Raw genomic sequence first — 24,864 nt, forward strand, 5'->3', positions numbered from 1 at the left:
GGAGAGGAGAGGAGAGGAGAGGAGGGAGGACGGCGCTGGGCACGGCCCGCCCGCTGCCCGCCGCCGCAGAGCCGCGGAGCCGCGCCGCCACGGGGGCCGCCATGGGAGCCGCCATGGGGGCGGCCATGAGGGAGGCCCTGGGGGCCGCCATGGGGACGGCCGTGGGGGCGGCCTGCCGCGGGCTGCTCGACTACAAGACGGCGAAGTTCGCGCTGACGCGGAACCGGCGGGTCGGGCTGCTGCACCGCCTCCTGCAGCTCGGCGTGCTGGGCTACCTGCTGGGGTAGGGGCGGCCCCCCGCAGGCCTCGCGGCCCCTTCCCCCGCCCGCCCGCCGCGTCCCCGCGAGGCGGCGGCGCTGGCGGCTCCGCCGCGGGCGCCCCGGAGCTGGATCCCGCCCGCGCCGCGCTCCCCGTCAGTGTCCCTTGCCTCCTGTGCCGTCTCCAGGTGGGTATTCCTAGTAAAGAAGGGCTACCAGGAAACCGATTCTGCCCCCCGCGTCTCGGTGATCACCAAACTCAAGGGGATTTCGGTCACCGAGGTCAAGGACGCTGGAAACAGGCTGTGGGACGTGGCGGATTACGTGAAGCCGCCGCAGGTACGTGCGCTCCGCTTGCCGTCGTGCATGCCGAAGGCCCGGCGTCCTCGCGCCACGCTGCCAGCCCGACGGCTTCCGAAATGCGCGGCAGAGGGACCGGTTTAGCTCCCTTCCACCGGTGAGACTGGCCCTGGTGGCAGGGGGAGGCAGGTGGCTGTTCAGAAAGGAGTCAGCAAAAGCATACGTCTCCCGCGTGCCCGTCGGGGTCGGGGCCTGTGTCCCACCACGGACCAGCCTTGTCCCAGAAGCATGACGGGAACGGAGCTACTCGGACTGGAGACGGAGCGATCAACGTGGGGTTTTTGGCTCCCTGGGCGCGTTCTCTCCAACGGCAGCGCACAGCCCGTTTCAGATACCAGTGTGTCTTGCAACAGCCCTGGTGCCAGTCTCAGAGCTGCTGGCATGCCCTTGCCCGCTTTCAAATGGCTGTCCCCAGACTTTGAAAGCTGTCAAGCTCTCTCCTTGCTTTGTACTCTCCAGAGGGCTTTTTACCTCCATATGTTCTGGCGTCTACCTGCCCACCCGCACACAGCCCTAACCTTGCTCCACCAGGAGATCCTCTATGGCCCACCATAGAGGTCTTCTCCTGCATCAATTCACCTGGAGACCTCCAAGCCCCTTTCCACCCCCATAAGCTTGTCTTTACCTTGGACAGATTTTCCTAGTACTGCTTCTATGTCCTCTGGAACGTATCCCTGACACCAAGTCACGTGGCTGCTATAGCAGGGACCTGTTGGTCTTCTCTCTGAGGTGAAGGTGTCTTCTGGCTCTGTTTGGCAACTCAGGGGATCAACAGGTGTCCTAAAACAGGCCTTGATTACAGAGAAGTAAGGGGTCACTTGTGGCTGTCTCATCTCCTGCTGAGTCCAGAAGAGATGAAGGGAGGTAGGCATCCTTTATGGAGGTGCCCAGATACACAGGAAAGGTCTCACATGTGAGGAGTTGCAGAACACCCTCCTGGAGAATGGGATGGTATCGGGGTGCATGACTGCTGCAGCAGTTAATGTTCCCTTTGTGCTGGTACCACATAGGCTGAAGCCCATGTTTCTGTGGTGGCCTGGATGCCTGGTGGGGCCTGATAGCTTTGATCCGGTGTAGCCAGAATACGGAGTTCCTGAGGCATCAGCATAGCTTTCCTTCCAGCAAGTGCTGTGCCTACCTCCAGCCTGCTGCCCAGTTCCCAGCCTTGCTCTGTCCCCTGTTGCCACCATCCCACTTGTAAATACAGAGGGGCTGCTCCAAAGCACTGAAATCAATGATACTCTCTTAGTAGCCTTCTGACTTGAGCCTGAATTGTGGAAGCTGGAGTTAGGAGGTGGTGCTAAAAAAGTGTTGCTAGGTTCCTCCTTTGATTTCAGTGGGCTCTGCCACTGAACAGCATGTAAATAGAGCCGAATTGGGCTCTATTTCCTCCTGTTCTGTAGTGCTGTTAATGCTTCAGCTGGTTGTCTTTCTGCAGGGGAAAGTTTTCATGGATGCTATTTACTGTTTAATCCAAGCTTCAGTCAGTGGAATGGCGAGTTTTGTAGTAAACAAGTGAAATTGCTTATAACATTTTATAAAAGGATATGTGATGCTTCACTAGCTATAGAATAAAGAATATAAATTCTAAAGCAAAAGTAAATGCAAATTGGGATTGAAGTTGGGTTTGTTCTTCTTCTGGAAAAAATGTTACAGTGTAAATTAAATGCTAAAGATGTTTTCTTGCCTCCTAGGGAGAAAATACGTTTTTTCTGGTGACCAATCTGATTATTACAACAAAGCAAGCCCAAGGCACCTGTCCTGAGGTAAATAATGCTGTGCTGTTTGTTAATTCAGTGTTGTGATGGGATTAAATTTTTAAAGTCTACCAATGTTACTATTTTGTAGCAGAATAGCAACTCTGCAGCAAAACTCAATGCAAGACCAGATAGAAGGGAGGAGAGATTTTTATTTCCAGAACCTCCCCCCCCCCAAAAAAAAAACACAACAGATTTCCCTCATTCTCATCGTTCCATAGATTTCACTTGCACATTCTCACTCTGTCGTACTTGCTTGTGCCAAGGCATGTGTGTCCAAGTGGACTGGCCAGAATTGCCCATGGCAGTCTGAAGGACAAGGGGCACTAGCTATTGGGCCTTCCTCAAGTCTCTGGGGTTCTTGAGGGGTGATAACACTGCATAATCTTTGCTGCCTTTCTGCTATTTTTGGACAAAGGCAGCTCTGGAGTGTTTGAGTTGTATTGCCCCGTTGTTATTCCCTGTCTGCGTTGTGGCCCTAGTGCCATCAGCACTCCCATCTCCCCAGCACCTGCTAATGCCTTTCTGTTACCTATATACTTTCCTTGGTTTCACAACAATTCTTGGTCTCTGAACTTACTGCACCATTCTCTTACCTCTGTTTTGGCAGTTTTCCTGATGCTTTTCCACACACACAGTCTCACTCACACTCCATGAATACCTGTGTCATGTTTCCTTTATATCTCTCTAGTGCAGGACTAAGTATCCTCTCCTTAGTGTCTTATTTTAGGAGGAATGGAGCATGATGTCTAGGCAGCTTCCCAGTCAGCAGACACTTAGTGGTATATGTTCTTTGAGGGAAATCTTCCCACTGAGGCTGGATTCAGGCCAACTTCTTGACGGAACTCTTCCAGACTGAACACTGTTTGGCAGACAAAAGCAAATAGGTTTTAAGCTAAACCAATATTGGCCCCTTGTGCCTGAGCCAAGCACTGTTTGTCCTAATGGTCCCTTTGGCTTTCAGTGTGGCTTGCTGTGCTGTGCCCAGCATGATCCTGCCTCCCAGCTTCCTGTTGTGCTGCAGGTTCCCAGGCTGGGCTGCTCTCTGAACACAGGCTGCAGCTTGTGGAAGAGAAGGAGCATTTTCAGCTCTGAGAAAATGATACTAATGGTCCTTCTTGGTTTTAGAATGTTGAGAGCTCCTAAGCCACTGGTACCTGCATAAACATTCCCAGCAGAAGAAATGTCCCATAGAACATTTCAGGGCTGTGACACAGGCTGTCCCTGACATCTCTGGATGATTGTTTTTCCATGAGACAAGCCAAGGAGACAGAGAGATCAGAGTATTTCATCCCATTATAATGCTGTCGTGTGTCTCAGTGCCTGTCAGGGCCTTCGCCCATGCTGCTCTCCAGTAGCTGTGCAGTTCCTGGTTCTCAGGCACCCGCTGAAATCAATGTTTGGAAAGTTTTGAAGGTTTAGCAGTGGCGGCTTTAACTTTGCAGGAGGTTTTGATGTTCATAGTTATCAAAGTGTTCTGTGCTGGGGAGACCAGGAAGCGAGTCTGGCTGGGTGTAGGGCAAGTTAATACAAACATATGTTCCGATTCAGCCATAAGCATTTGGCTACATATACACGTTCCTGGGTGATGTTGCAGTTGGCACTGTCCAAGCTGGAAGACCAAAGGGGACTTCTTAGGGTACTGGCTCTGGCCTGAGCATAACACAGGCTAGGTTGTTTTACCAGCTGGTGTCTGCATTGAACATAGATCTGTGGCAAAGCTATGACACACCTCCTAGGAAGACATTCAGTCTTGATTTTGAAGACTTTGAATAACTGAAAATCCACTGCCTCTATTCGCAAGGAGCTTTGAAGGTTAATGGAGATGATCAAAATAGACTGAAGAGCTAGAAAGCATTAGTCAGCCAATGAGGCTCTGTCCAGGTGCAAGCTGTGGGCCTAAGGGAACATTTCGCATAAATCATTGTCTTTAGCACATCCAGCTGTGCTCAGCTCTTTCAGGACCAGATGCTGCTGATGGATGCGCATGTGAGTGTCACTGGTCTCAGCCCCAAGCAGTGCAGGACTGTGTCCTTGGGGGCTGGCGGGGGGGGGGGGGGGGGGGTTAGCTCTTGGGAGAAGCCTCATCCCTCTTTGTTCACGTTATGATGCTACTGATGTTTCTCTCCAAGCAGGTTTGCTTTGCTTTCTGGCCCTTCTGACAGATGTTGGGAGCAAATGGAACAGCTGAGGCTGTACAGCTGTTGAGAGCTGGGAATCAGCAATTGTTTCTGATAAAGTTTCAGAATAGTCATCCTCTAGACACATAGATTTACTCTTCTGCAGTTACAAGTAAACCTTTGAGTCAGGACTTCAGGAGTTTCAGGAGTTTATGCACAGAAGAACACGTCTCTCCACACAATCGCTTCTTTTCTGCCCCTGTGTGAAGTCATACTTGTCCCAGGAATATAAATGCTATGGACACTGAACAGCATCTGAGCTGCCACACAGAAGCTGAGCTCTAGGTTGGGGAAGAACTTCAGCCAGGTGCTGTGAGCACTTCAGAGAATGTCTCCTGAAAATGTGTAGTAGTTCATCTGCTTGTCAAGAAATCTGTTCTAAATGCCAGTGAACTCATAAATTTCAGTCCTGTCCCAAATGTGCAATTCTTGAGTAGGCTTCTAGAAAAATATGCTGCTCCTAATTTTCCCAAGCTCTTATACCCTTTCACAATGAAGATTCAGCCATGGTTTAGAGAGCTTTACAAGCACAGATCCAGGGCCCCATGATGCCTTTTAACTGAGTCTAATCTCTTTTGCTTCTCTCACGATGGACTCATGGCACGTGTAACCTAGCTCCGATCATGCCTGTGGAGAATGTCAGCACAGACAGATTTTCGAGGCTGGTTTCCACTAAAAGGTAGTAGAGGAGGTGTGTTGAAACCATCTTGGCCATGCTTTAGGCTTTCTCTAGCACCATCACAGGGTTCAAAACAAGAATTTCTACTAAGGTTTGCAACTGGCGTGCCCTGAACACCCAGAAGTGTCTGTGTCTGACAAGCAGCACTGTTACTCAGCATGTTTCTTGTTATCTGCACTTGGGAAGGGACTGCCACACTCACCTGCAAATGTCTGTTGTCTGGGTCCTCCTGGAGGCTGAATCCTTGACATCTGGATATGATACAGGAAGAGGAAGTCCTCTCATGAATAAGTTTTTCTTACAGCCCTGCTGTGGGTCCTGCAAGCTACGTGTGGCCCACAGAGCGAGGGTGAAGTTTTTAGTTTCTCCTTTAAAGCTTGTGTTATGCCATATTTAGTGACTTTTCAGCCCTTCGCCAGGGAAACTATGATGATGCTTTACAAGGTGTGCTGGCTTCTGCCCATTAAGGTCCTCCAGAACCCAACCATGGTTGTTGCCAGTTCCAGCTAAAAGGGTTGGTCTGAGCTAGCTGCTGAGGCTTGCTCTGCTGCTGACAGAGTGGAGGTGAGCACTCCAGAAAGAGTGGAGACATGCGAAAGGGACTGCCCTTTGGAGATACCTCTCTCTCCACTGACTGGAAGTTGCCCAGGATGCTGTTTTGGACATGATGGGTGCCTACTGTAAGTGACTGAGACATGCATGGACAGATAGGAGCAGCAGCACAGAAATGTGGGTAAATGACCTCATGGCCTTTAAGCCATTGTGCAGCAGAGTAACAGCGCTTCTCTCTCTCTTCCTCTCTTCCTCTCTCCCTCTCTCTCTCTTCCTCTCTCCCTCTCTCTCTCGCTCTCTTTGCTCTCTGTTAGAGCCCCTCTGTTCTAGATGGGATTTGCAGAGAAGATGCAGACTGTCCCGTGGGAAACCCAGTGGTTCGTGGCAATGGTACTGGATATTTTACTAAAAAAAAAAATCATTTTGTGTCCCCGTGCTTGCTAGCAAACAGATACAGAGATGCCTAAACTGACAGAGTTCAGTATATTTGTAAGTGTGCATTGAAGTGCTCTCCAGAGATTATTCTTGACAAAAACTTAAAGCAACCTGTCACTGCAGGGAAAGCTGGTGCTGATGGCAAAAGGTGCTGTCAGCAGCAAATAAAGAAGTTGGTTGTTTTTGATGTTGGTTGCTGAAATCCAAATCAATGTGCTTTGCGATTGGCAGGTTTTCCTTTTTTAATAAAACTTGGGTTTATTTCACACTGATTAATATTAGAAGGGAGAAGCTTTAGAAGGTCAGTTGCCAAAGCCTGGTGTGCCAGATTCCCCCAGCTTGTTTTATTTCCAACCAGGGAGTGGGTGGCTTCAGCAGCCACCAGCCAGGAGCTGCTGTGCTGGACAGACAGATGGTGAGCCATCTGAGAGACCATAGCCACAAGCAGCTTCTTGTCTTTGTAAAACAGCCACTGTTGTTTGGCCTTGGGGGAGGGTTTCCCAGAGAGTTTTTGGGTGGGGAAAACACTGAAGATGATCCCAGGGTTGTCTTTGTGCTTTCTGAGAAGGCCAGAGCAGCAGGACCATGGCCAGGCACTATCCCAGGAGGGGAGCTGCAGAGAAGACATTCAGAAGGTAAAAGGAGTAAATGAGATGCATTGTCTCTTTTCCAGGGATAAAAACCGGGAAATGTGTGATGTTCAACACCACCCATTCTACCTGTGAGATCTACAGCTGGTGTCCTGTGGAGAATGACACCCTGCCCAGGTATTGGCCAGGGTCAGAGGATAGCAGGCATCCGAACAGGCTCTGAACGGCAGTGGAGTTGTTGATTCCCTTTGTGCTTTGTGTAATCAGTGTCCTGATTCTACTTGCCAGTGGGGGGGCAGCTGGGCTCAAAGAGATCTTTGACTTTGACATTGACCTACTGATCAGTTAAGCCCAGAGAACTTCAGGCAAGAGCATTTCTTGCGACTGTCCACAGTATTTTACATCCCAGAGTAATGGAAAAGATTGCAGGTCAGGGGAATGGGCTATACCTTGGCCACTGTACAAAATTTGAGTTCATCAATTTGAGTGGTTGTTTTCCAGGAAACCTCTTCTGGCTGAGGCGGAGAATTTTACCCTTTTTATAAAAAATAATGTGAACTTCACCAAATTTAACTTCTCCAAGTAAGTATGAAGCTTCTCCTACTGGAACCATGTGTGCAGCCTATCCTGGCATCTGTGCTGAGCTTGTCTGCTTAGACACTGAGTAGCCTAGACATCCAAGAAGCAGTATCCCATCAAGGACAGCCAATGGCTTTTAGTTAAGATTTCAGTGATGCATTCAGGGAGAACATGGTCTCTTTGGCTGTCTTTGTAAGTGTAATAGCAATGAGACTGCAGAGGAGGGGGAGGCAGCCATTAGGAGTGTGATTTTATGAGTTATCTGAGACCTTTGCCTGGCTTGAGTAGAGCCTGAGGTACTGTGTTCTTCACCCTCTCCAGCAGTGCGCTGCATAGGTTACGACCTTGGCAGCACAGCAGCTCTTCCTTCAGAGATGGGCAAAGGCCCCAAGAAGGCTTTGCAAGTAGAGAGGATTGGTGCCTGGAGAGAGTGGTGTCTAGGTAGAAGGGAGGGAGGGAAGGGGTCAAACATTTTCATAGAGGCCAAGTAAATGGCTGCACTGCCCTCATGGCCCCAGGCATGCAGATTGAGCTGCCTTCCTCTGGCAAGAAACAGGACCTAGGGGACCTGAACTCCCCTTGCCGTCTCCTCTAGAGCAGTAACTCTAGAGCTGGGTCATTATGTCTCACAGCAGTGACTGATGTTGTGGGAAGGAGATGTAGGGGGAAGAAAGATGAAGCACAAAGGCAGAGGAACTGGGAGAAAAAGGAGCATGGCAGGTTGTACTGGTAGGTGCTGAAAAGGGTGATGACTCCATTTGTGTTTCTTCTGGGCCAACTTCCCTCCATCCTCACACAACCTGAGGACTAGAGGACACTTGTACTATAAATGCATGTCCTTGGGCTGCTGGGTGTCCTGGGGGAAAGGTAGATCTGGAAGGCAGAGCAAAGGAGCCTGGGAAAGAAGGGATAGACTGGGCCCTGATGCAGCCAAGTCTAGAAGAACATGAGCAGACCTTGAGACAGGCCTGTGTATCTGTGCACCCCATGTGGTCCCACTCCGTAGGGACAATAGGAGAGGCAATGACTGTCCCTTCTCAGCAGGAGCAATAGTGGTCCCACTGCTTGGGGATCATGGGAGTAGCGGAGGATGTCCTCTTCAGTCATGCAGAAGGGCCCCATGACCTCCCACGTTCCCCAGTACTTGTGACAGCTCGCTCTCTCCTGTTTCAGGGACAACACTTTGCAAACCAATGACCCCACCTATTTCAAGAGCTGTACATATGATCCATTTTTCAGCCCATTCTGCCCAGTCTTCCGTATCCGTGACATGGTGGAGGCAGCTGGAGAGACCTTTGGGAATCTCGCATTGCTGGTATTTGCTTTTACTTTTGAAGTATGAAAGGTGACTGCAACTTCCCCTAGGGGCATGGGCAGGGACAGGGTGGGATTGTCCGCTGAAATACTAAGGGAATGGCCCAATCTATCCAAGTCAGTAGCTGTGAACACTTGAACAGTAAAGAACCCAACAAGTCTCCAGTCCAGTGCTTCTCCTCGAATAAAATGTGTGTTAACATGCTGCAGGGGGGGAGCATTGGAGTTTACATCAAGTGGGACTGTGACCTGGATCACCCTGCTGCCCTGTGCCAGCCTCAGTACTCCTTCAGCCTGCAGGACAGGAACTACAATTTCAGGTGCGGACACCAGCCATGCTGGGACAGTAGCCACACAGGTCCATGGGATAGGCACTCACACAGAGATCATTTGAGATCTCAGTTCTCCTAAATGAAATATGATGCTCTGAAAGGAGCAGCAGGGCCAACGGGACATGGTAACCCTGGCATGAAGTCTCTCAGTACCCGGGTGCCGTGGTAGCTCCAGCATCTTGTAACTCTGGTCTGTTTGAAGCTGTGCAGGGCATTACCTGCGTGACGGCAGGGATGTGTGGCTGGCCATGCCCATCTTCACCCTGAACTAGATGCATTGGGAGCTGCATGCAGAGCCTCTTACTCTGGGCTTTGGTGCTGAGCAGCTCCTGAGGCCCTGCTGCTGGTGCCCAGGTAGTGAGTTGTGGCAGCATGTGCATCATCCATGTCCCTGCCTGCTGGAGGAAACGAAGTGTGCACAGGCATCTGGTATCCACAGCAGTCATGTGGCACTGACAGGCCTTCTTCAGGCTGCCAGCTTTCCCAAGCCCTTGTCCCTCACCCTGCTTGCATAGAGCTGCAGCATCTTTTTGAACTTTGTCCTTTGTGTCTCCCTTAGAACTGCCTCCTACTACTGGGATCCCCAAAAAAGGCACTACCGGAGCCTGCTGAAGCTCTACGGCATCCGCTTTGACATCTCTGTGCATGGCCAGGTACTGTCTCCTCTGAAGACCCCACATGCATTGTCCTGTCCCCCTTGTCATCAGAACTTGTTCCTCACACCTGCTCACTGCTGTGCTGTCTTCTGAAGCCAGCCTCATTGCCTTCCTCTGGCATCTTTTCTCCTTACCTTGATGAACTCTTCACCTCTTTCCAGAGTTTTGCTTTCCTCAAAGCAGATCAAGGGCGCCAAAGAGAGCAGGAGGAAATGGTCTCTCCCATTTGAAATGAAAGCTCTTGGCAATGCCCTGAGCAATGAGGTTTCCCATGTTTGTCAAGCATCTGACATGGTTGGGTATTGTGAGATGCTAGACCCTGGAAGTAAGGTGAGCTAGTCCAGTCAGAGGGGTTTAGGGCATCTCTGAGGGACCAGTGATGGCTGGGAACACACTGAAGATCAACCTGAACTTTTCTGAACTTGAACAATCCCTTCCTGATTAATCATACCTTTGGGGAGGAAGGCATGGGCATGATCGTGGCTGATGTTATGTGTGCAGCATGACTGACAAACTAAATACTCTACTGTGCAAGATGGGGCCTGCACTGAGAGGACTCGTCACCCGCAGAGATGTTCCATAGCTAGTCCACCATGCTTAGCAGTGGCCTTTTCACCTGAAGAGAGATGAGCTTGGAGAGCAGGACAGGGTGCACGCTTCTGGGTGGTGAGACCAGGATAGAGAAGGTATGGAGCAGGAGATAATAGCACCAAATGTCTCTTCTTTCACACCAGACTCATTTGGGTAGTGAGGAAGGCATATCACACTAGAGAGGGATATGTTTGCTGTTCTGTAGGGTGTAGTTCTATGGAGTTGCCTGGAGCTTTGAGGTGAGACAGAGTCTCCAGCCATGCCTGTAGGAGTAGGAAGGTTGTATGTGACCTCACCTGCCACTGAGCTATGAGCTGCCTGAATTCCTTCTTTGAAGGATAAAGGAGATAGCAGTCAAGTGCCTAAAACTGAGCATGAAGAGATGATCCTTGTTCCATCCAGCACCTCCCCTTTGCCCATGACAGCAGGCTTTAAACATGCTGCCCAGCAGGGCTTTTTGTCACAACCCTCTCACTGATACCTGCCCACTATCTTTCCTCTCCACCCACTGTTTTTCAGCAGGCTGGGAAGTTCAGCATAATTCCTGTTGCCGTGAGCCTCGGTGCCAGCATCGCACTCCTTGGTGCCGTGAGTACTCCAGATGTGCCCTTTTCCTCTGATCCATGGATTGGGACTTGCCACTTATCTAGCGTTTCCCCTTATTGACCTGCTGTGCAAGGCTTCCTTTTTCACAGCCAGCTGGGTGCCTGCCAGCCCAGGAGATTGTTTGGCAAGAGTGTTAGCTCCCATTTGCGATCATTAGCAGTAACAAGACTACCAGTGCAAGGATCTTGAGAACTGTCAGGGGCGTATATCGTGCAGGCCAGGTGTCTTTGTCAACCCTGTGGGTGCCACGCATTTGCTGTATAGTCAGGGGAGACAAGTGAGCATTGTCGGGGTGCTGCTGGTTGGTCTGCTTCAGCTGTCTCCCCCAGCAGGAGAGGACATGTCCTCTAATTGCCTTTTTCTCCCCTGACTTTAAAGGGAGCCAGTGGCTGGCTCCAGTGTGGATACTGGCATTGCAATCATTGAGAAGGGTGAGTCCCTTCTAAAGCACCTGTCTTGCACACTGTCATGTCCCTTCACCTCCTGCAGAGTAACAGGGGGGTTGCTTGCGCTCCACCATCTGCCACCTCTTTCCTACTAGACATGGCATCCCAGATAACTGCTCATCCCCCTCCCTTGTGTGGCTGTGACAGTGACATTCCACTACACCAGCCTGGACCCTTGGTCCATGCGTTGCAGCTCAGATGTTCATGTCTAACATCTCATGCTAGACATGCAGCTACTGGGAACAGGTTGGGCCTGAGAGGTCCTGGTAGGGCTGTCTGGAGGGCTCAGGCTGGCAAGAAAGGATAGAAAGCTCCCCCCTTGAACTGACCAGATGATGTTTGGTTCCAGGATGGAGTGAACTTGAGATGGCAGGCTAAACAGGTTGGATAGGTGCTGTGAGCAGAGATCCTGGCTCTCATGCACTGAGTCTCACCACTGACTGAGTTCACTTCTGACTGCCATGCTGCATTTGTCCATCTCTAGGTCACAGTGGTCTGTGATCTGGTTCTGCTGTACCTGGATTCAAAGGCTGACTTCTATCGGAAGGAGAAGTTTGAGGAGGTAAGGACAGGCTGCAGGGTCAGTTTAGAGAGCTGAGGTTGGAGTGAAGTTTTGTGAGGTGATTTGATTATCCTGCCTTTTGTTTAAAACTCAGTGCCTAAGATCTCTCATCTGGGAAAACCCAAGTTGGGTGGTACTGAATTTCTCCTCCCTCTAACGTCTTGGGCTCAGTGGCTAGGTTAACTGAACCTGACATAGAGATTAAACTCTCACAAGTTTAGTGACAATAGATGAGTGAGTGGGAGAGAGGGACCTGGAAGTGGTCCAGTTTGATGGAAAAGCTGCATGACCTCAATTACTTTTATACAACAGGGAGTCCACATGGGCATAGCCCATTGAGCTCAAACTGAAAGGGAACAAGGCTTCCCTGAGTCTCCTGCACAGGGAAACTCACTATTTTAAAATTGTTTCTTGCCTGTACCAGCTTCACAATAAAATTCACCCTCTTAGGACTGAATCTGACCAGACTCTGGGTCAAAAAAGAGCAGCTGTTTTAGACTGCATACTGGAGCTTTGTCAGTGTTCATATTCTAGATCAGCATCATGTTTTGCTGGCATGTGTGATGCTTGCTTTGGTACTGCCCAGCCCGGGTGAACTGTAGAGACATAGAAGTGTACGTTGGAAGGCTCTTTCAGAGGTCTGTCATGCAACCCCCCCCATCAGAGCAGGACTACTGCCAACCCTAGCATATCTTTGGCTTTATCTAGCCAAGTCTTAGAAACTTCCAAGGAGATATCCCCCAGCTCCCTGGTGACCTGTTCCAGGACTCCACCATCCTACTAGGGAAAAAAAGGTTCTCCTGATGTACTGCCTGAATCTCAAATGACAAATCAATTCAGAGGCTCAAGCAATAGACCCATTTGCATGGGACTGAGCAGAGCTGAGCAGGCTATACCACAGTGTGCAGATATTGCCTGTTCATCACTGACCATCTGACCAAGCCATCCACTAGTCTCTAGTATGCTGAACAGACTAACCAATGACCCTGTTCATTTTGCAGGCAAAACCCCCGAAAGATAAGGCAGAGGCCTCAGTGTAGCCACGATGGGTTGGCCGGGACATCGGGAATTTTCAGCAACAAACACCGTTCCATCTAGAGTGACCTCCAAGTAGATGTGATGGAAGCACAGCTGAAGTGCAGGTGGAGGCGACCGCTAGTTCTCCTGGCCTGAGTGTGCACTGCTGGGATTGAGATCTGCCCTTCCTGGAGAAACGCTTGTATCAGCAGAAGTTCTTGGCAAAAGGAGCACAAAGCCATCCCACCTGGAGAGCCCTCACCTGCCATCCCCTAGCACAATGCAAAGCCGTGCAGCTCCCAGAACAGACCAGCCAGTGCCCAAGTGCAGCTATGCTGCAGAGGTGCTGTGTGAACTGGAGCTTGCTGTAAAGTCGCTGGTCCATGTTCAACACAAAAGGCTTAAAGCGCTTTGCTCTTCTTCACTTCCTAGATTGCCCTGGGGGTTTGATTTCACGTGAAAAAGAGCAATGAAATGAAATAAAGCTGCTCAGAAAGGGGGGGTTAGCTCTGCTCTGTCTCCAGCCCTGCAGGTGGCTGTTTGAAAGTTTTGTGGCACTGCTCTTTTCTTTGGAACTTCTTGTCCTTTGTCTAGTCGTGTACAGAAAGGGCAGCCAATACCAAGAGTCCAGAAAGCACTGAGCTGCCCACCCCATCTTGTCCCATCCTGGTGCTCCGGTCCCTACAGGCTCTGCCCTCTGCTAAATCCTCTCCATGTTTGCCCCTAATGTGTGCAGAGGTTCAGCGTGGCCTGGGCTAGGCAGAAACACTTGTAACCAAGCAGCACTGTGCACGTGGCAGTCCATGGCTTCCAGTTGGGATAGCATATTGCAGAGCTTCATGTGAGCCACCAAGCTGCTTGGGAGCTCCCTGGGCACCACAGCCTGGGCCCTCTTTTCAGCCTTTCATAGACCAGCAAGGACTGGAATATCCCTGAGACAATTCAAAGCATTCCTTCCTCCCCAGCAGGCAGGACCAGGTCCTCCATGGTGTCACGGGTGCTGGTGTGGTTAGTCCAGCCAATGTGTTTCTGGCTGGCTGTGTGGTAGCCCACCCAGTGCCACATCTCAGTATGTTTCTGTTGCTAGAAGAGGGGAGACTGGCCTGTTTTCTTTCAACAGCACCTGCAACCCTTGCTTTTGCTTGTAACACTCCATGTGTTCAAGCTTACCCTCCACAGCCTCTAGGTCTGATCCCATGCTCTGCTCAGACAGGGTTTGAGAGCTGAGCTTAAGGTGGTGGCCCTGGGCTGGTACTTGCTTGCAGAGGGTAGCCTAGTGGCTCCTACCCTGGCTTGGTTCCTTCATCCTGCTAGGATCCACACTCACTGAGGACAAGCACAGCCCCCAGGAGAGCTTGAGCACCTCAGAGGCTCTTAACTCCCTGTACCCACTGGCACTTGCCACAACAGGAGGTGTCCTGCTGCAGGAGAATGGCTTAGTTCCCCTTACATACTGAGCACCCAGGCTCATCTGCCCCACAGACATGGGTGGGCCTCAAATCAGCACCTCGGGGTGCTGAGCACCTGGTACAAAGTAGGACAGGGACAGGCCAGTTCAGTGCTTGCACTTGTGATTTCAGCCTTTGTTCAGGGAAACCCACAAGCCCCAGAGCTGCCCTGCCGGAAAAGACAGTACATGGAGATGCACCAGAGATCTCAGAGCTCCATTTAATGCTCCTTGCTCTTGGGAGGTCCCCGAGCAGCTGAGGTTGCCTTAGCAGGATGATTCTGCCCCATCCTACAGAAGGACTGTTCCTAGAGCATCATCTGTCCTTGACCTCCTGGCCTCCTGCTCCTTTCTGCCTTCACGTCGTGGTCTGTCCCCGTCCTTGAACTGCTGCAGGTAGAACTGCATCGCAAGCTGCTTGGTCATTGCCCTCAGCGCAAAGAAGGCCACTGGGATCTCGGAGGCCAGGAATGCTAGGTAAAGGATGTGGACAGCTGTCTCCAGGGGCAGCCGGATGATGTTGTTGTCTGTGAGCAGGAAAAGCAGGAGGGGGAGCTGGATCAGGAACGAGAGGAGGAGGAACCCAGCGAGCTCAGGCACCTGTGTAAGCAGAGGTTGCTGAAGGGAGGACCCAGACGCCCTCTGTCGGGCACCACCCCAGGAAGCCTGGCTCAGCAAATGGAAGTGTGAGGCAGGGTGCTGAGCACTGTCTGGAGAATGGGACACGGGCCTGGCAGCAGAGGCTGCCTGGGCTGGCTTCAGCTCTCCTGCCAGGGCCCCGGCTCTGCTGCTGATAGGCAGCAAGGCCTGCACGAGCGGCCAGCACCTGCTGACTGAGATATCTAGTCTGGCTAATGTGCTCTACAGTGTGACCAAGCCCTGCTCCACCTGTGTGGGGTTGAGCCCCTCTTGGGGTCTGTTTTCCAACCCAACCAGCTGGGAAACTGTCCCCAGATACTGGCTATGCAGTGGAGTATCCAGCAACATACTGTTCCTGCTGGACTGGGAGGCAAAGAGGGAGCTCCTCTGTACAGGCGCTGTGGTAGAAGCCAGAAGGGGCTAGCAGCCCCAGGAATACCCTGCTGCAGTCCGTGGATGAGATGTTTTGCCAGACTCAGCATCTGTGTCCCAGGGCTGTCCACCTTGACCTAAGAGCTGTGCTCAAGAGGTCAGGCGCTGCAAAGCCCAGCACTGGAGAGGGGCGCGCTCACAGCATGGGGAGGGGTAAAGCAGGACGGTGAGCTGGTCCCCTGCCTCCAGGTCCTGACAGCGCCTGTGTTTCCCTCCTTGGAGAGCTCCAGGAAGGCCCAAGGAGGGACTGAAGGTGACAGTAGCGTAAGCCCAGGTAAAGGGGACATATAGAACAGCCACAGCTTCTTCCCCAGCGCAGCCTGTCCTGTGCTGCCCATCTCCTGTCGCACTGAGCACAGGGACCGTGCTGGAGCAGCATGGAGCTGGCTCTTACCTTCTCTTGTAGGTTCCCTATGTAGCCCAGGTAGAGGCGGAAGCCCTCGGCCAGTGAGAGGATGAGGAAGGCAGCAACCAGGAGCAGCTGGTAGTACCGGGGCAGCAGGCTGTACTGCAACAGGGCGGCAAGTGAGAGCGTCACTGAAATCACAGCCTCGTCCCAGCCTGCCCCGACCGCTGCGCCCTGTGCCCTGCACCCCAGGCTCCTGCTTTGCGCTGGTGCCCAGCCCTGCAGGTTCTGCTCTGCCCTGGCCTCCCGGTTTGTGCAGGGATTTCCATTTCTCTGAGTGGGAGGTGATCCATCCTATGTTGTGGAAAATGGGGTGCTCTGGTCATGATTGTAAGTGTGGGGGGAACCCGTTACTTTTGAAAAATGGTCCCCCGCTCCCCTGTTTAACGTGGCCCCTTTGGTCCAGCCCCTCTGCACTGCCCTGCAAGGCAGAGCAGGAGGAGACTTGCCTGCCCTGCCCCAGCAGGACTCTCCCCACCCCGAGTCCCGCAGAATGGTACCTTCAGTTGGAGCATCGTCCCCTCGGCCAGGCACCAGAACGGGAAGTAGCAGACATTGAAGTACAGCATCATCTGCAGGGGCAGGCTGGCCAGCACCTCGCGGGCTAGGCAGGGGGAAGGCAGGAGTGGGCAGATCTCCCCGGCACCGCCCAAGGCATCGTTCTCCGCAGGGAGACCCTGCCTTGCAGCTTGCCAGGGGAAGAGAGATGGCCCGGGCCGTGCTGGTGAGGCTGCAGCAGCTCTGGAGGAGCTTTGGCCATAGGGCAGCCTGGCAGGGCCCAAAGCCAGCACAGGGGACACCTTGTAACTTGCAAGAACTGCTGTTTGCAGCAAATGCATTTATTTTTGCTCTCACCCATCACTGGGTAGGTGCAGGGGACCCATCACCCCTGGCTTGGAGGCACCTGGCTGCTTTTTTGAGCCAAGCAGGCTTGCAGTGATGAAGCAACAGCAAAAAAACAAATATCCTGCTGCACCCAAGCCTTCTTCCAGCACTATACCTGGGTGGTAGATCTGGGCAGATCCGCTGTCCCGGGTCTTGTTGTTGATGAACAGGGAGCCGCTGAGAGTCGTCAAGCCCCAGCGGATGTTGCGGGGCAGAGGCGTGTGCACAGCCATGGTTAGCAGCTGAGCTCTGCTCACTCCCAGCCTGGCTCAGATGGGATTAGCCAGAAGGTGATTAATTAAATGACAAGACGGGCTAATGCGTGGGACCACCCAGCCATTCATTGGCTCCTAAGGGACAAAGCTGCTGTGAGCTGGGAGGAACACGCAGGGGTCGGGAAGCCTTTGGCTGGGACACCAAGCTCCTGCTGCCAGCGCACATATGGTTGTTTGCAGGGGAACAGTGTCCATCCCAGACACCCTTCTCTTGCCAGCTGATTTAACTGCAACAGGCTGAGCTGGCCCCGTGGTGACTGCCTCGTCTGTGCTGTGGTGGCTGCTGCCGGGAGGATGGGGTGTGTGTGCTGTGCTGACATGACCACCCCAAGCAAGGACAGCCGGGGGGAACTTTTGCAGCATCTCGGGTTTATTCCTTATTGACCACAGCCCATAACCTTCCACAGATCTGGTGTCCACAGAAAAGTGCTCAAGCTGAATTCCCACCATTCCCTATCCAGAGGGGCCTCCAGGCCAAGACATAATATGGATAACAGCTAATAAATTTGGTTAGGGGCTGTTGAGATTTGTGCACCTGACTGGCTAGAGCAGGAAGCAGTGGGAGTGGGGAGGCCCTAGCAGTACTGCCACTAGGGCTGGTGTGTGGGACCGGCATGTGCTGCCCCTATAACCTCGCAAATCCCTCAAGGGCAGTGTTTAACCAGCTAACAAATAAATTCATTGATTTTCCTGGTGCCTCTAATGATGAGGAGGGAAAAGTTCCCTCTTTTCTAACATCCCTGCCAGTTGCTAACTTGTTCCCCCAAAAGTGTTGTTTCTATGGGATGTGCTAGGCATTGAGCTGCTCTCTGTGCAAGACAGCAGGTTTCTGACGCGGGGATTCCTGCAGGCAGCCCCAGATGCTGGGGCTGATATACAAAAAACTGATTGCTCTTTAACTCTAGTGGTTCAATCCAGTATTCCTTGCTCTGCCTTCTGCTTGCAGGGCCTTATGATGGCAGCATCGCACCTAACCTTGCCCTGCGTTGAAGAGGGGTATTCTGCATCCCTCACCAAATGGGTTTTGGCTGAGAACCCCTTTGTGCAAGATCCAGTCTGATCCCACCCTCTCCGGCAGGAAAACAGCAGGACACAGGGTTTGGGCAAGGGACCAAGCAGGGAAATAAACTGCAGCATTGCCAAGTTGGGTAAGTGGCCTTTATTTCCAAGGCGAGAGCTCCCATTCAGCCATGCAGGAGCTACAAGGATATGCGGAGTCTCCGCTCCATGGGGGGGAGCGCAGCATGTTGCACCAGCTCCTCCATCACTGTGATGGAGACAGGGCAGTGCTTCTCTCTGTGCACCCTCTGCCACAGCAATCTGCTCCTGTGCACCCTCTCCCGCCACACTACACCCTGTGCTCCATCAGGTGTACAAGGCTGCATTTTAATCAGTGTAATTATTGCTTACTTAAAAATCCCTGACTGGACTGTGAGGACGCCCGGGGAGGGGACGGCACGTGCCAGGGCCCCAGGGTGCATGCACGCCATGTCTAGCCCCTCTCTCACGCCCTCCACCCTGCCACCTCCTGCAGAAGCTGCTTTCGGAGTGCGCAAGCAGGGAAGTGCTGGGGTGCAGGATCATGCAGGGGGTAGGTCAGTAGCTGTGCAAGGGGTCTGCTTTGACCCGCAAGGCTGATGCTGGCCCTGCCTGAAGCATCGGAAGGGCAGGAGGAGCGGGCGGGAGGGATTTGCTGTGCGGTGCTGAGCCAGTGCCGGGGCACGTGCAGCCCACGAGGGAGGGAGCGTGCCCAGCTGCATCTCCCTCTGGTGCTCACCCTCCCGCCGTGCTCACTGGCAGACCCACCACGGGACACAAAACCCAGAGTTCACCGAGTCCAAAAGAGCCCTTTGGGCTGCTCTGGAGAAAGTCATTACATGGCAAGGCCATCTGTGTCTTATCACAACTGGGGACGCTGTTGTGCCAGAACCCACGGTTTCTGTGGACAACTGTTTCAGTGACGACATTGAGGTGACAGTGACAGAAACAGGAAGTCTCAAAGCTCCCAGACACACAGAGCATTTCAACCCCCAGCACTCTTCACCGTGAACTTCCTAGCTAACAGGCCTTTCTGTCGTGGCCAGGGGGCCCAGCCCTCCTCCAGGACCTCACAGGTCCCCCAGGCAGCTCTGCTCAGCACCACCGCTCCCACCAAGTGGCATCCTCAGGCCCTATCCTGAGCTAAGGGAGCTGCCCCCGGGGCAGGTACCTGGGAAAGGTGGTGGGGGATGCTGTGTGTGAGGAGGTGATTTAGCCAGAAGCGAACTCCAGGGAAAGGAGATGATTCTTTATGGTCTTCACAGCTGGTCCTACTCAATGGGCATCTCCTCTTCTCATCATCCTCAGACTCCAACTCTGCCCAGAAGGGGTCTCAGACAGACCAGCTGCTGACATAGCCTGTGTCTAGGTCTTCTACAACAAATACTGAGAAAGAATATTTTAAACATGGACCTTAAGGGCCTGGGACTGTCAAGTGACATGATAACAAAATAAAAGGAGGATTCTTCTTTTTGATAAAAGCCAAAATTAAGCTGTGGAGCTCATTGCCACAGGACGCTGAGAAGTTAGAGGGACTCAAAACATGTTTAGAGCAATTCATGACAGGGGGAAGACCATCAGGGGCTTCTAAGCATAAAGACACAATCTGTATCTCAAGACAGTTCCTACACTGTGAGTACAGCCCAGGATAATGCATATGTGGCCTGTTTCTCAGACTCTTCCCTGAGTATCTGTGACCGGCCAGTGCTGAAGATACCACAGCGTGGTCCTGCGCCTCAGCTCTGGCCAGCCTCTCTCCTGCTCTTACATTATCAGTGGGGGGAAAAAAAAAAAAAATCTATGCTAAGCAGATTTCACAGGAAATCTAACCAGGTATGGAAAAAATACATCCTGCTGTAAGTGTTGCTCTGTTATTGGATAAGGATGGAAGGATGGTGAGTTAATCAAGGATGATGAACTAGCATAAAGGTCCACTAGGTCCTTCTAGTCTATATTTGGGAATGTCTGGACAGAACATCCAGAGATTGCATTGGCAAGGAAATAATCTCTACTGCATTAGGGAGGGTATTCAACAACAACTAGTAATGCTAACCACCTCAAAACCTCAGAACTGGCACCAAAAAGACTTGTCTGGAGACTGTTGGTCACAAATGTTCAGTGAACTCCAACGCATTAAAAAGCAGTGCTCATCCAAGCAACTTGCTTGTAACAAAACCGAAAGCAAGGTCAGACATTTATGGACAAAGGGTGCAAGTCATACTTAAAGTCTGGGAAATCACCCTCTGAGAAGCAGCGATTCTTAACAAAGGCTCAGGGCATTAGGGAACTAAAATAAACATATTGCCTAGCACAATACCATAGCTAAAAGTCTAGAAGGATTCTTGGATGTACAGGAAGGAAACCTGTGCTGAGAGCAGGAGGGAAGCACAGTGGCACTGCTGTGTGGGTCCAGCTAGTTTACAGGCTGAGGTGCAGACAGGAAGCCAAGGCATGGATGAAACAGAGCATCTGCTGAGCAGGACCTGGTGGAGAGCTCAGAGTCTGTGGAAAGCTCAGGGCCTGCAGGCACCATGTCTGTGTGTGAACAGAGGGGGCATCTATGGGAGACAAACAACCCAGAAAATACCTGGGCACCTTGGCTAAAGCTAAATACAATGGGACAAAACACCTGGGAAAGCTGTTTCCCAGGGAATGAAGCATTTTTGAGGGTCTGGCCGCAGGCTGGGGATGGACCCAGAACACAATTGCATGGCAGAACAACTGGCATATGGTAGGAGGATCTCTAATAAACTGTATGTGCATCAAAAGGGTTTAGCTGAGACTAATGTTGCTCATTCCCAGCAGGAACAAGCAGTTTCATAAAATGATCTGGAAACCTTCTGGGCTGGCATGGGAGGTTACAAGAAGTGCCTGGAGAGGTCACACAAAATGAGACAGGAAATCCTGTGCTTTGCTGTGGCCAGCTTTGCCTCACTGCAGCAGGACACACTCACTAGGGGATAACCACTTGCCCACGACTGGGACAGGGGTCCCAAGTTCAACACAACCCCATGCCAGGCAGGGGACAGTGGAGACCAGCCCATGGAGAGTGACTGATCGGTGCTAGGAGTCCCAGCTCCATGAAGCAGCTCTGGCCATGATTTGGCACGTATCTTTAGGAAAGCTGGAGGTGATGTCTTGGGTTTCTCATATTTCAGGGTGGTATTCCCAGCTCTGTCAGAAACAGTCCATCTGTAAAAAGGGGGAATGGGACACTCCCCTGACTGTGGGCCATAAGCCATGACCTGAGGTCCTTTCTCAACCACTGCACAGCCTCCAGCACAGAGAATGTGAGGGCGATGCCTCCCATACACTGTCTCATGCCACCACTGAAGATGAGGCCCCAGCAGAGGTGGAGGACTCAAAGGAGACATTCCTGAAACAAAACATCTGATCTGGCCTTGCTCATCTGTCTACAAAGACTCCCACAAAGGATGCCAAGTCTTTGGGTGGCCAGGACATTAGAGGCATTGCAAAAGCTCAGCTAAGCTCCCATCCCATGTAGGAGCTTCCTGGGAGGGCTGAGTTACTGCATAGTGATTTAGGACCTGCCAGCCTTATTCAGAGTGGAAGAAATGATGGCCCCACAGAGAGAAAATCACAAAGCACAACCAGGAGTGCTGCACTTGTGGCACAGCCATGCCTTCCTCACCCACTTTAATTAGTCAAGGGTGTAATACAAAACATGGGATAAAGGACTTCAGGTAGGTATGAGATAACTGGCATTTCAAAGAGCTTTGTACAGAGCGCTCAACATAGGCTATGGAAGACACTAGCTTGTCACAGATTGAGCAGCAAATTATGATAGACAATAAAAAGAAGAAGAAATCATCAGCCTTTATCTCATGTAAAAAGGTGAAGAGCAGATGTAGCAGGCTGTGCTAGGGCCACTGCTAGAACACAGGTTTGGGAAGGCAGGAACAAAGCAATTGGAGATGCTAAGGATAACATCAAATGCTGTTGGCTGGCCAAGAGCAGAGAAAACTAAAAGAGTCTCAGAAGGATTTAAGCAGCATGATGGCAAATGAAAGCTGGTACTGACAAGTCAGAGGAAGAAATTACTCAAATGATGCTTGCAGGCTTTCCCTGAGCCAAGAAAATGCCTGCCTTTGTGCTAACCAGAGGATGTGCCTAAGTCCCCTTGACTGCAGCTGTCCTCACATTCCTCCACAGCCTGGGCAGCCTTCCCAGCAGGCAGCTCTCCTCTGTCGCAGGGACAAGAAGCTAAAGCTACAGCAGGAGCTCCAACTGGTAACACTGCGTGGTGTCCCTGGTGTCCCCAGAGAGCAAACACGCACAGCCAGGTATCTTAGAGAGCAGCTTCTGAGTGAGGAGCTGCCGAAGCAGAATCTGACCATCCCACCCTGCAAGACACATGCAGGACGTGAACCCACAGCTCCCCAAAGTGTGTGCAAAAAGTGGGGGAGCAGGCCAGATGGTTGCCTCCCCACTGTGCAGCATGCAAGGCTCTCGTTCCTCCCATGAGGTTGCTTTGGGGGCCTCAACCTTGCTGCCCCATAGCATTAGGAGCAGGGCAGCCCCAGTGCTGAGAATCCCAGAGAAACCAGGGGGCCCTCACTAGTGCTGCAGTGGGAACAGGGCAATCTACATTTGCACCTTGGGGCCTAAAGTAAGTCTGCGTCCCTTTGCGGGTCCAGCACTTGCTGATACATCACAGTTCATTAAAAAGACCCTGTTCATCACCATGAAGAGAACCAAGGAGAATGACACTGAAGCTGAGCATGCTGTGAGTCCCAGGTACATCCCTGCCTACAATCACTTCTGGTTATACTGTCTGGGAAAATTCTTGCAGTGAAAATAGAAGAGACCAACAGGAAGCATGACAAATGACTGGTGACATTTCTATCCAAGCAAAAATCATGAAGTCTGGTAATAAATAAGGATGAGCTAGACAGAGGATACAAATGGACACCCTTCACAGAAGAGGTACGAACATCGCACAGCTGACCTACAGACCTCCTTTCCAAAAGGCATTACTGACGCCTTACTCCGGGTAAAAAATTAACTGATAAGGAACAGACTTCTGGGGACAGAACATCAGGAGCTGTCCAAGGGGGTTCTCCTACTGCTTCCAGGCCCTGCTAGGCTGGCGGACACAGGGCTTGGGACTGGCCAGACCCACTTTTGAGCTAGTGGCAAGGCCTTTCTTCCAGTAAGGGACAGAAAATGTGACAGCAGAGCATTGACATGGAAAGCTGAGATGAGAAATGCAGACTTGTCACTAGATGACAGGAAGAATGTGACGAATGACAGAAGACAGCCAGAAATACTCCTCCAGTCACTACTCTGCTATTTTTTCTTGAGCAACATTTTAGCAGCATGGTTGATTATTCAGTAATCTTTTAGGAAGACAGCAATTATGAGGCTGATTTGAAGGACAGACACCAACCCCATGAGCTGCAGTCCTGCAGTGTGGCCTGGTAACACTCCTCCTAGGGCACTCCACAGAGCACTGGCTCTGCACCCCCAAGGCCTGGCAATGATGCCCGAGATCCCAGGGTGCTTGCAGGGCTGTGCTGCTGTCAAAAGCAGCCAAATGAAAGCTTGAAATGCACAAGCATAAATGAGGTCAGGCTGGGGCCAGAGAGATCTGGGGGAGACTGACAGTTGCTGGTGTGCTTAAGTAGAGTGAGATGGTGTGACTGGGTGATGAAGCCCCTGGAGAGGGCTCTGGGAAGGTGACACAGAGCCATGAAGAGGCCATATGATGAACTGCTGGAGTCCTTGGCTTAGGCAGGGACTCATCTGCACTGGGAGACAATGGGAGCTAGATGGGAAGAGTAGTCCAGAGCAGCTCAGGGCCTTTTCCACCAGACCCCTTCAAAAACCCGGCAAAGTCTCTACAAATCTTAGGAAGGAATTCCAGAGCACATATTGGCATGAAGCATGGTGGGATGTACTGGAGCCACATGTGAGGGAGCATAGGTGCAGAGAAATATAAACATGGGCTTTACAAAGGCTGGGGTAACCTGAGGCCACTCGGCATGGTCGAATGCACATCCCTCCTACCACCCCAGCATGCTCCCAGCTCTGAGGGCTGGGTGGGAGGATGTGGGGTGGGCTGGAGATAATGTGCTTGAGAGCATGGACTGGTCACAGGGAGCAATGAAAGGCACTAGTGCTGTTTATGGGAACAAGAGATGTGCTTGGGGTAGCGGCTCTCATCATGCCATCCAGAATAACTATTCTGCCTGGTTTCATAGGTCATTCCCAGGTAGAAAGAGCATGGAAGCAGGCACCTGCCTCGTCCCCTGGTGTCCCACAGTCGGAAGAGGTCACAGCAACACCTCACCAGCCATGCTGCACACATGCTTGCTGCGAGTATCAAAGCTCATTGTCTCTATGGTCCTGCTTTCTTGTGTTTCCACAGGAACTTAAAATGCAGAACCCCAGCATAGGCGGCCGCTGGGATGCAGGAGCCAGCAGCTGTTTGCACGCAGACAGGAATTGCTGGGAATGTAACTGCTCAGTGAAAGACACTGGGTTCATCCAAGTCTGAGAAGGGAAATGACTCAGCTGCATTATTTGCATTTTGCCGTAGAACTTCAGGTGATCCACGTTTCCTCAAGGCGAGTGCAGCATCTGGAGAGAGCAGCTGTATCCCGCATTAGGAGCCTTTTCCAGTTAGCCAAGACATATCTCCAGTTCTAACAAAAAGACAAAACCAGAACTACTGTGAGATGTTTCCTTCCTTAGAGCAGGCTTAACCAACTCTATTCAGTGTGCTTTATGATCTGCCACCATCACAAGTCAGGGTACTGTTCTGCTGCAGTGCTGCCCTGCAGAACTGCAGCCAATGCAGGGCAGC

At 51.7% G+C, this 24,864-nt stretch overlaps 3 protein-coding genes across 8 annotated transcripts in view; 1 reads left to right on the forward strand and 2 right to left on the reverse strand.

Annotated features, from left to right (window-relative positions):
* Positions 1-83: 83 nt before the first annotated feature.
* Positions 84-19,816, forward strand: P2RX6 (purinergic receptor P2X 6). Of its 6 annotated transcripts, none has more exons than XM_067306753.1 (12): positions 84-283; positions 446-596; positions 2,312-2,383; positions 6,100-6,175; positions 6,894-6,987; positions 7,312-7,392; positions 8,563-8,704; positions 8,914-9,023; positions 9,595-9,688; positions 10,805-10,870; positions 11,819-11,896; positions 12,898-13,459. In XM_067306753.1, the coding sequence occupies exons 1-12, from the start codon at positions 102-104 to the stop codon at positions 12,934-12,936; spliced, it is 1,185 nt and encodes a 394-aa protein (XP_067162854.1). In that variant the 5' UTR covers positions 84-101; the 3' UTR covers positions 12,937-13,459. The 6 variants fall into 6 exon arrangements, with proteins under 6 accessions (XP_067162854.1, XP_067162856.1, XP_067162855.1 ...); XM_067306755.1 differs by having other exon boundaries at positions 8,629-8,704; XM_067306754.1 differs by lacking the exons at positions 11,819-11,896; positions 12,898-13,459 and adding an exon at positions 17,944-19,816.
* On the reverse strand, positions 14,652-17,927 carry LOC106494505 (transmembrane protein 17B-like). Its single transcript, XM_067307061.1, has 3 exons — positions 16,838-17,927; positions 15,826-15,968; positions 14,652-14,960 (listed from the first exon to the last, which is right to left on the reverse strand). The coding sequence occupies exons 1-3, from the start codon at positions 16,953-16,955 to the stop codon at positions 14,652-14,654; spliced, it is 570 nt and encodes a 189-aa protein (XP_067163162.1). The 5' UTR covers positions 16,956-17,927.
* The window catches only part of AIFM3 (apoptosis inducing factor mitochondria associated 3), a 63,287-nt gene continuing 56,564 nt past the window's right edge, over positions 18,142-24,864 (reverse strand). The window contains exon 20 of the mRNA XM_067307321.1: positions 18,142-24,703. Within this exon, the coding sequence (XP_067163422.1) occupies positions 24,664-24,703 (40 nt within the window). The 3' untranslated portion in view covers positions 18,142-24,663. The remainder of the gene's footprint in view (positions 24,704-24,864) is intronic.

The sequence above is a fragment of the Apteryx mantelli genome, chromosome 17, assembly GCF_036417845.1.
Source record: "Apteryx mantelli isolate bAptMan1 chromosome 17, bAptMan1.hap1, whole genome shotgun sequence".
Lineage (NCBI taxonomy): Eukaryota > Metazoa > Chordata > Aves > Apterygiformes > Apterygidae > Apteryx > Apteryx mantelli.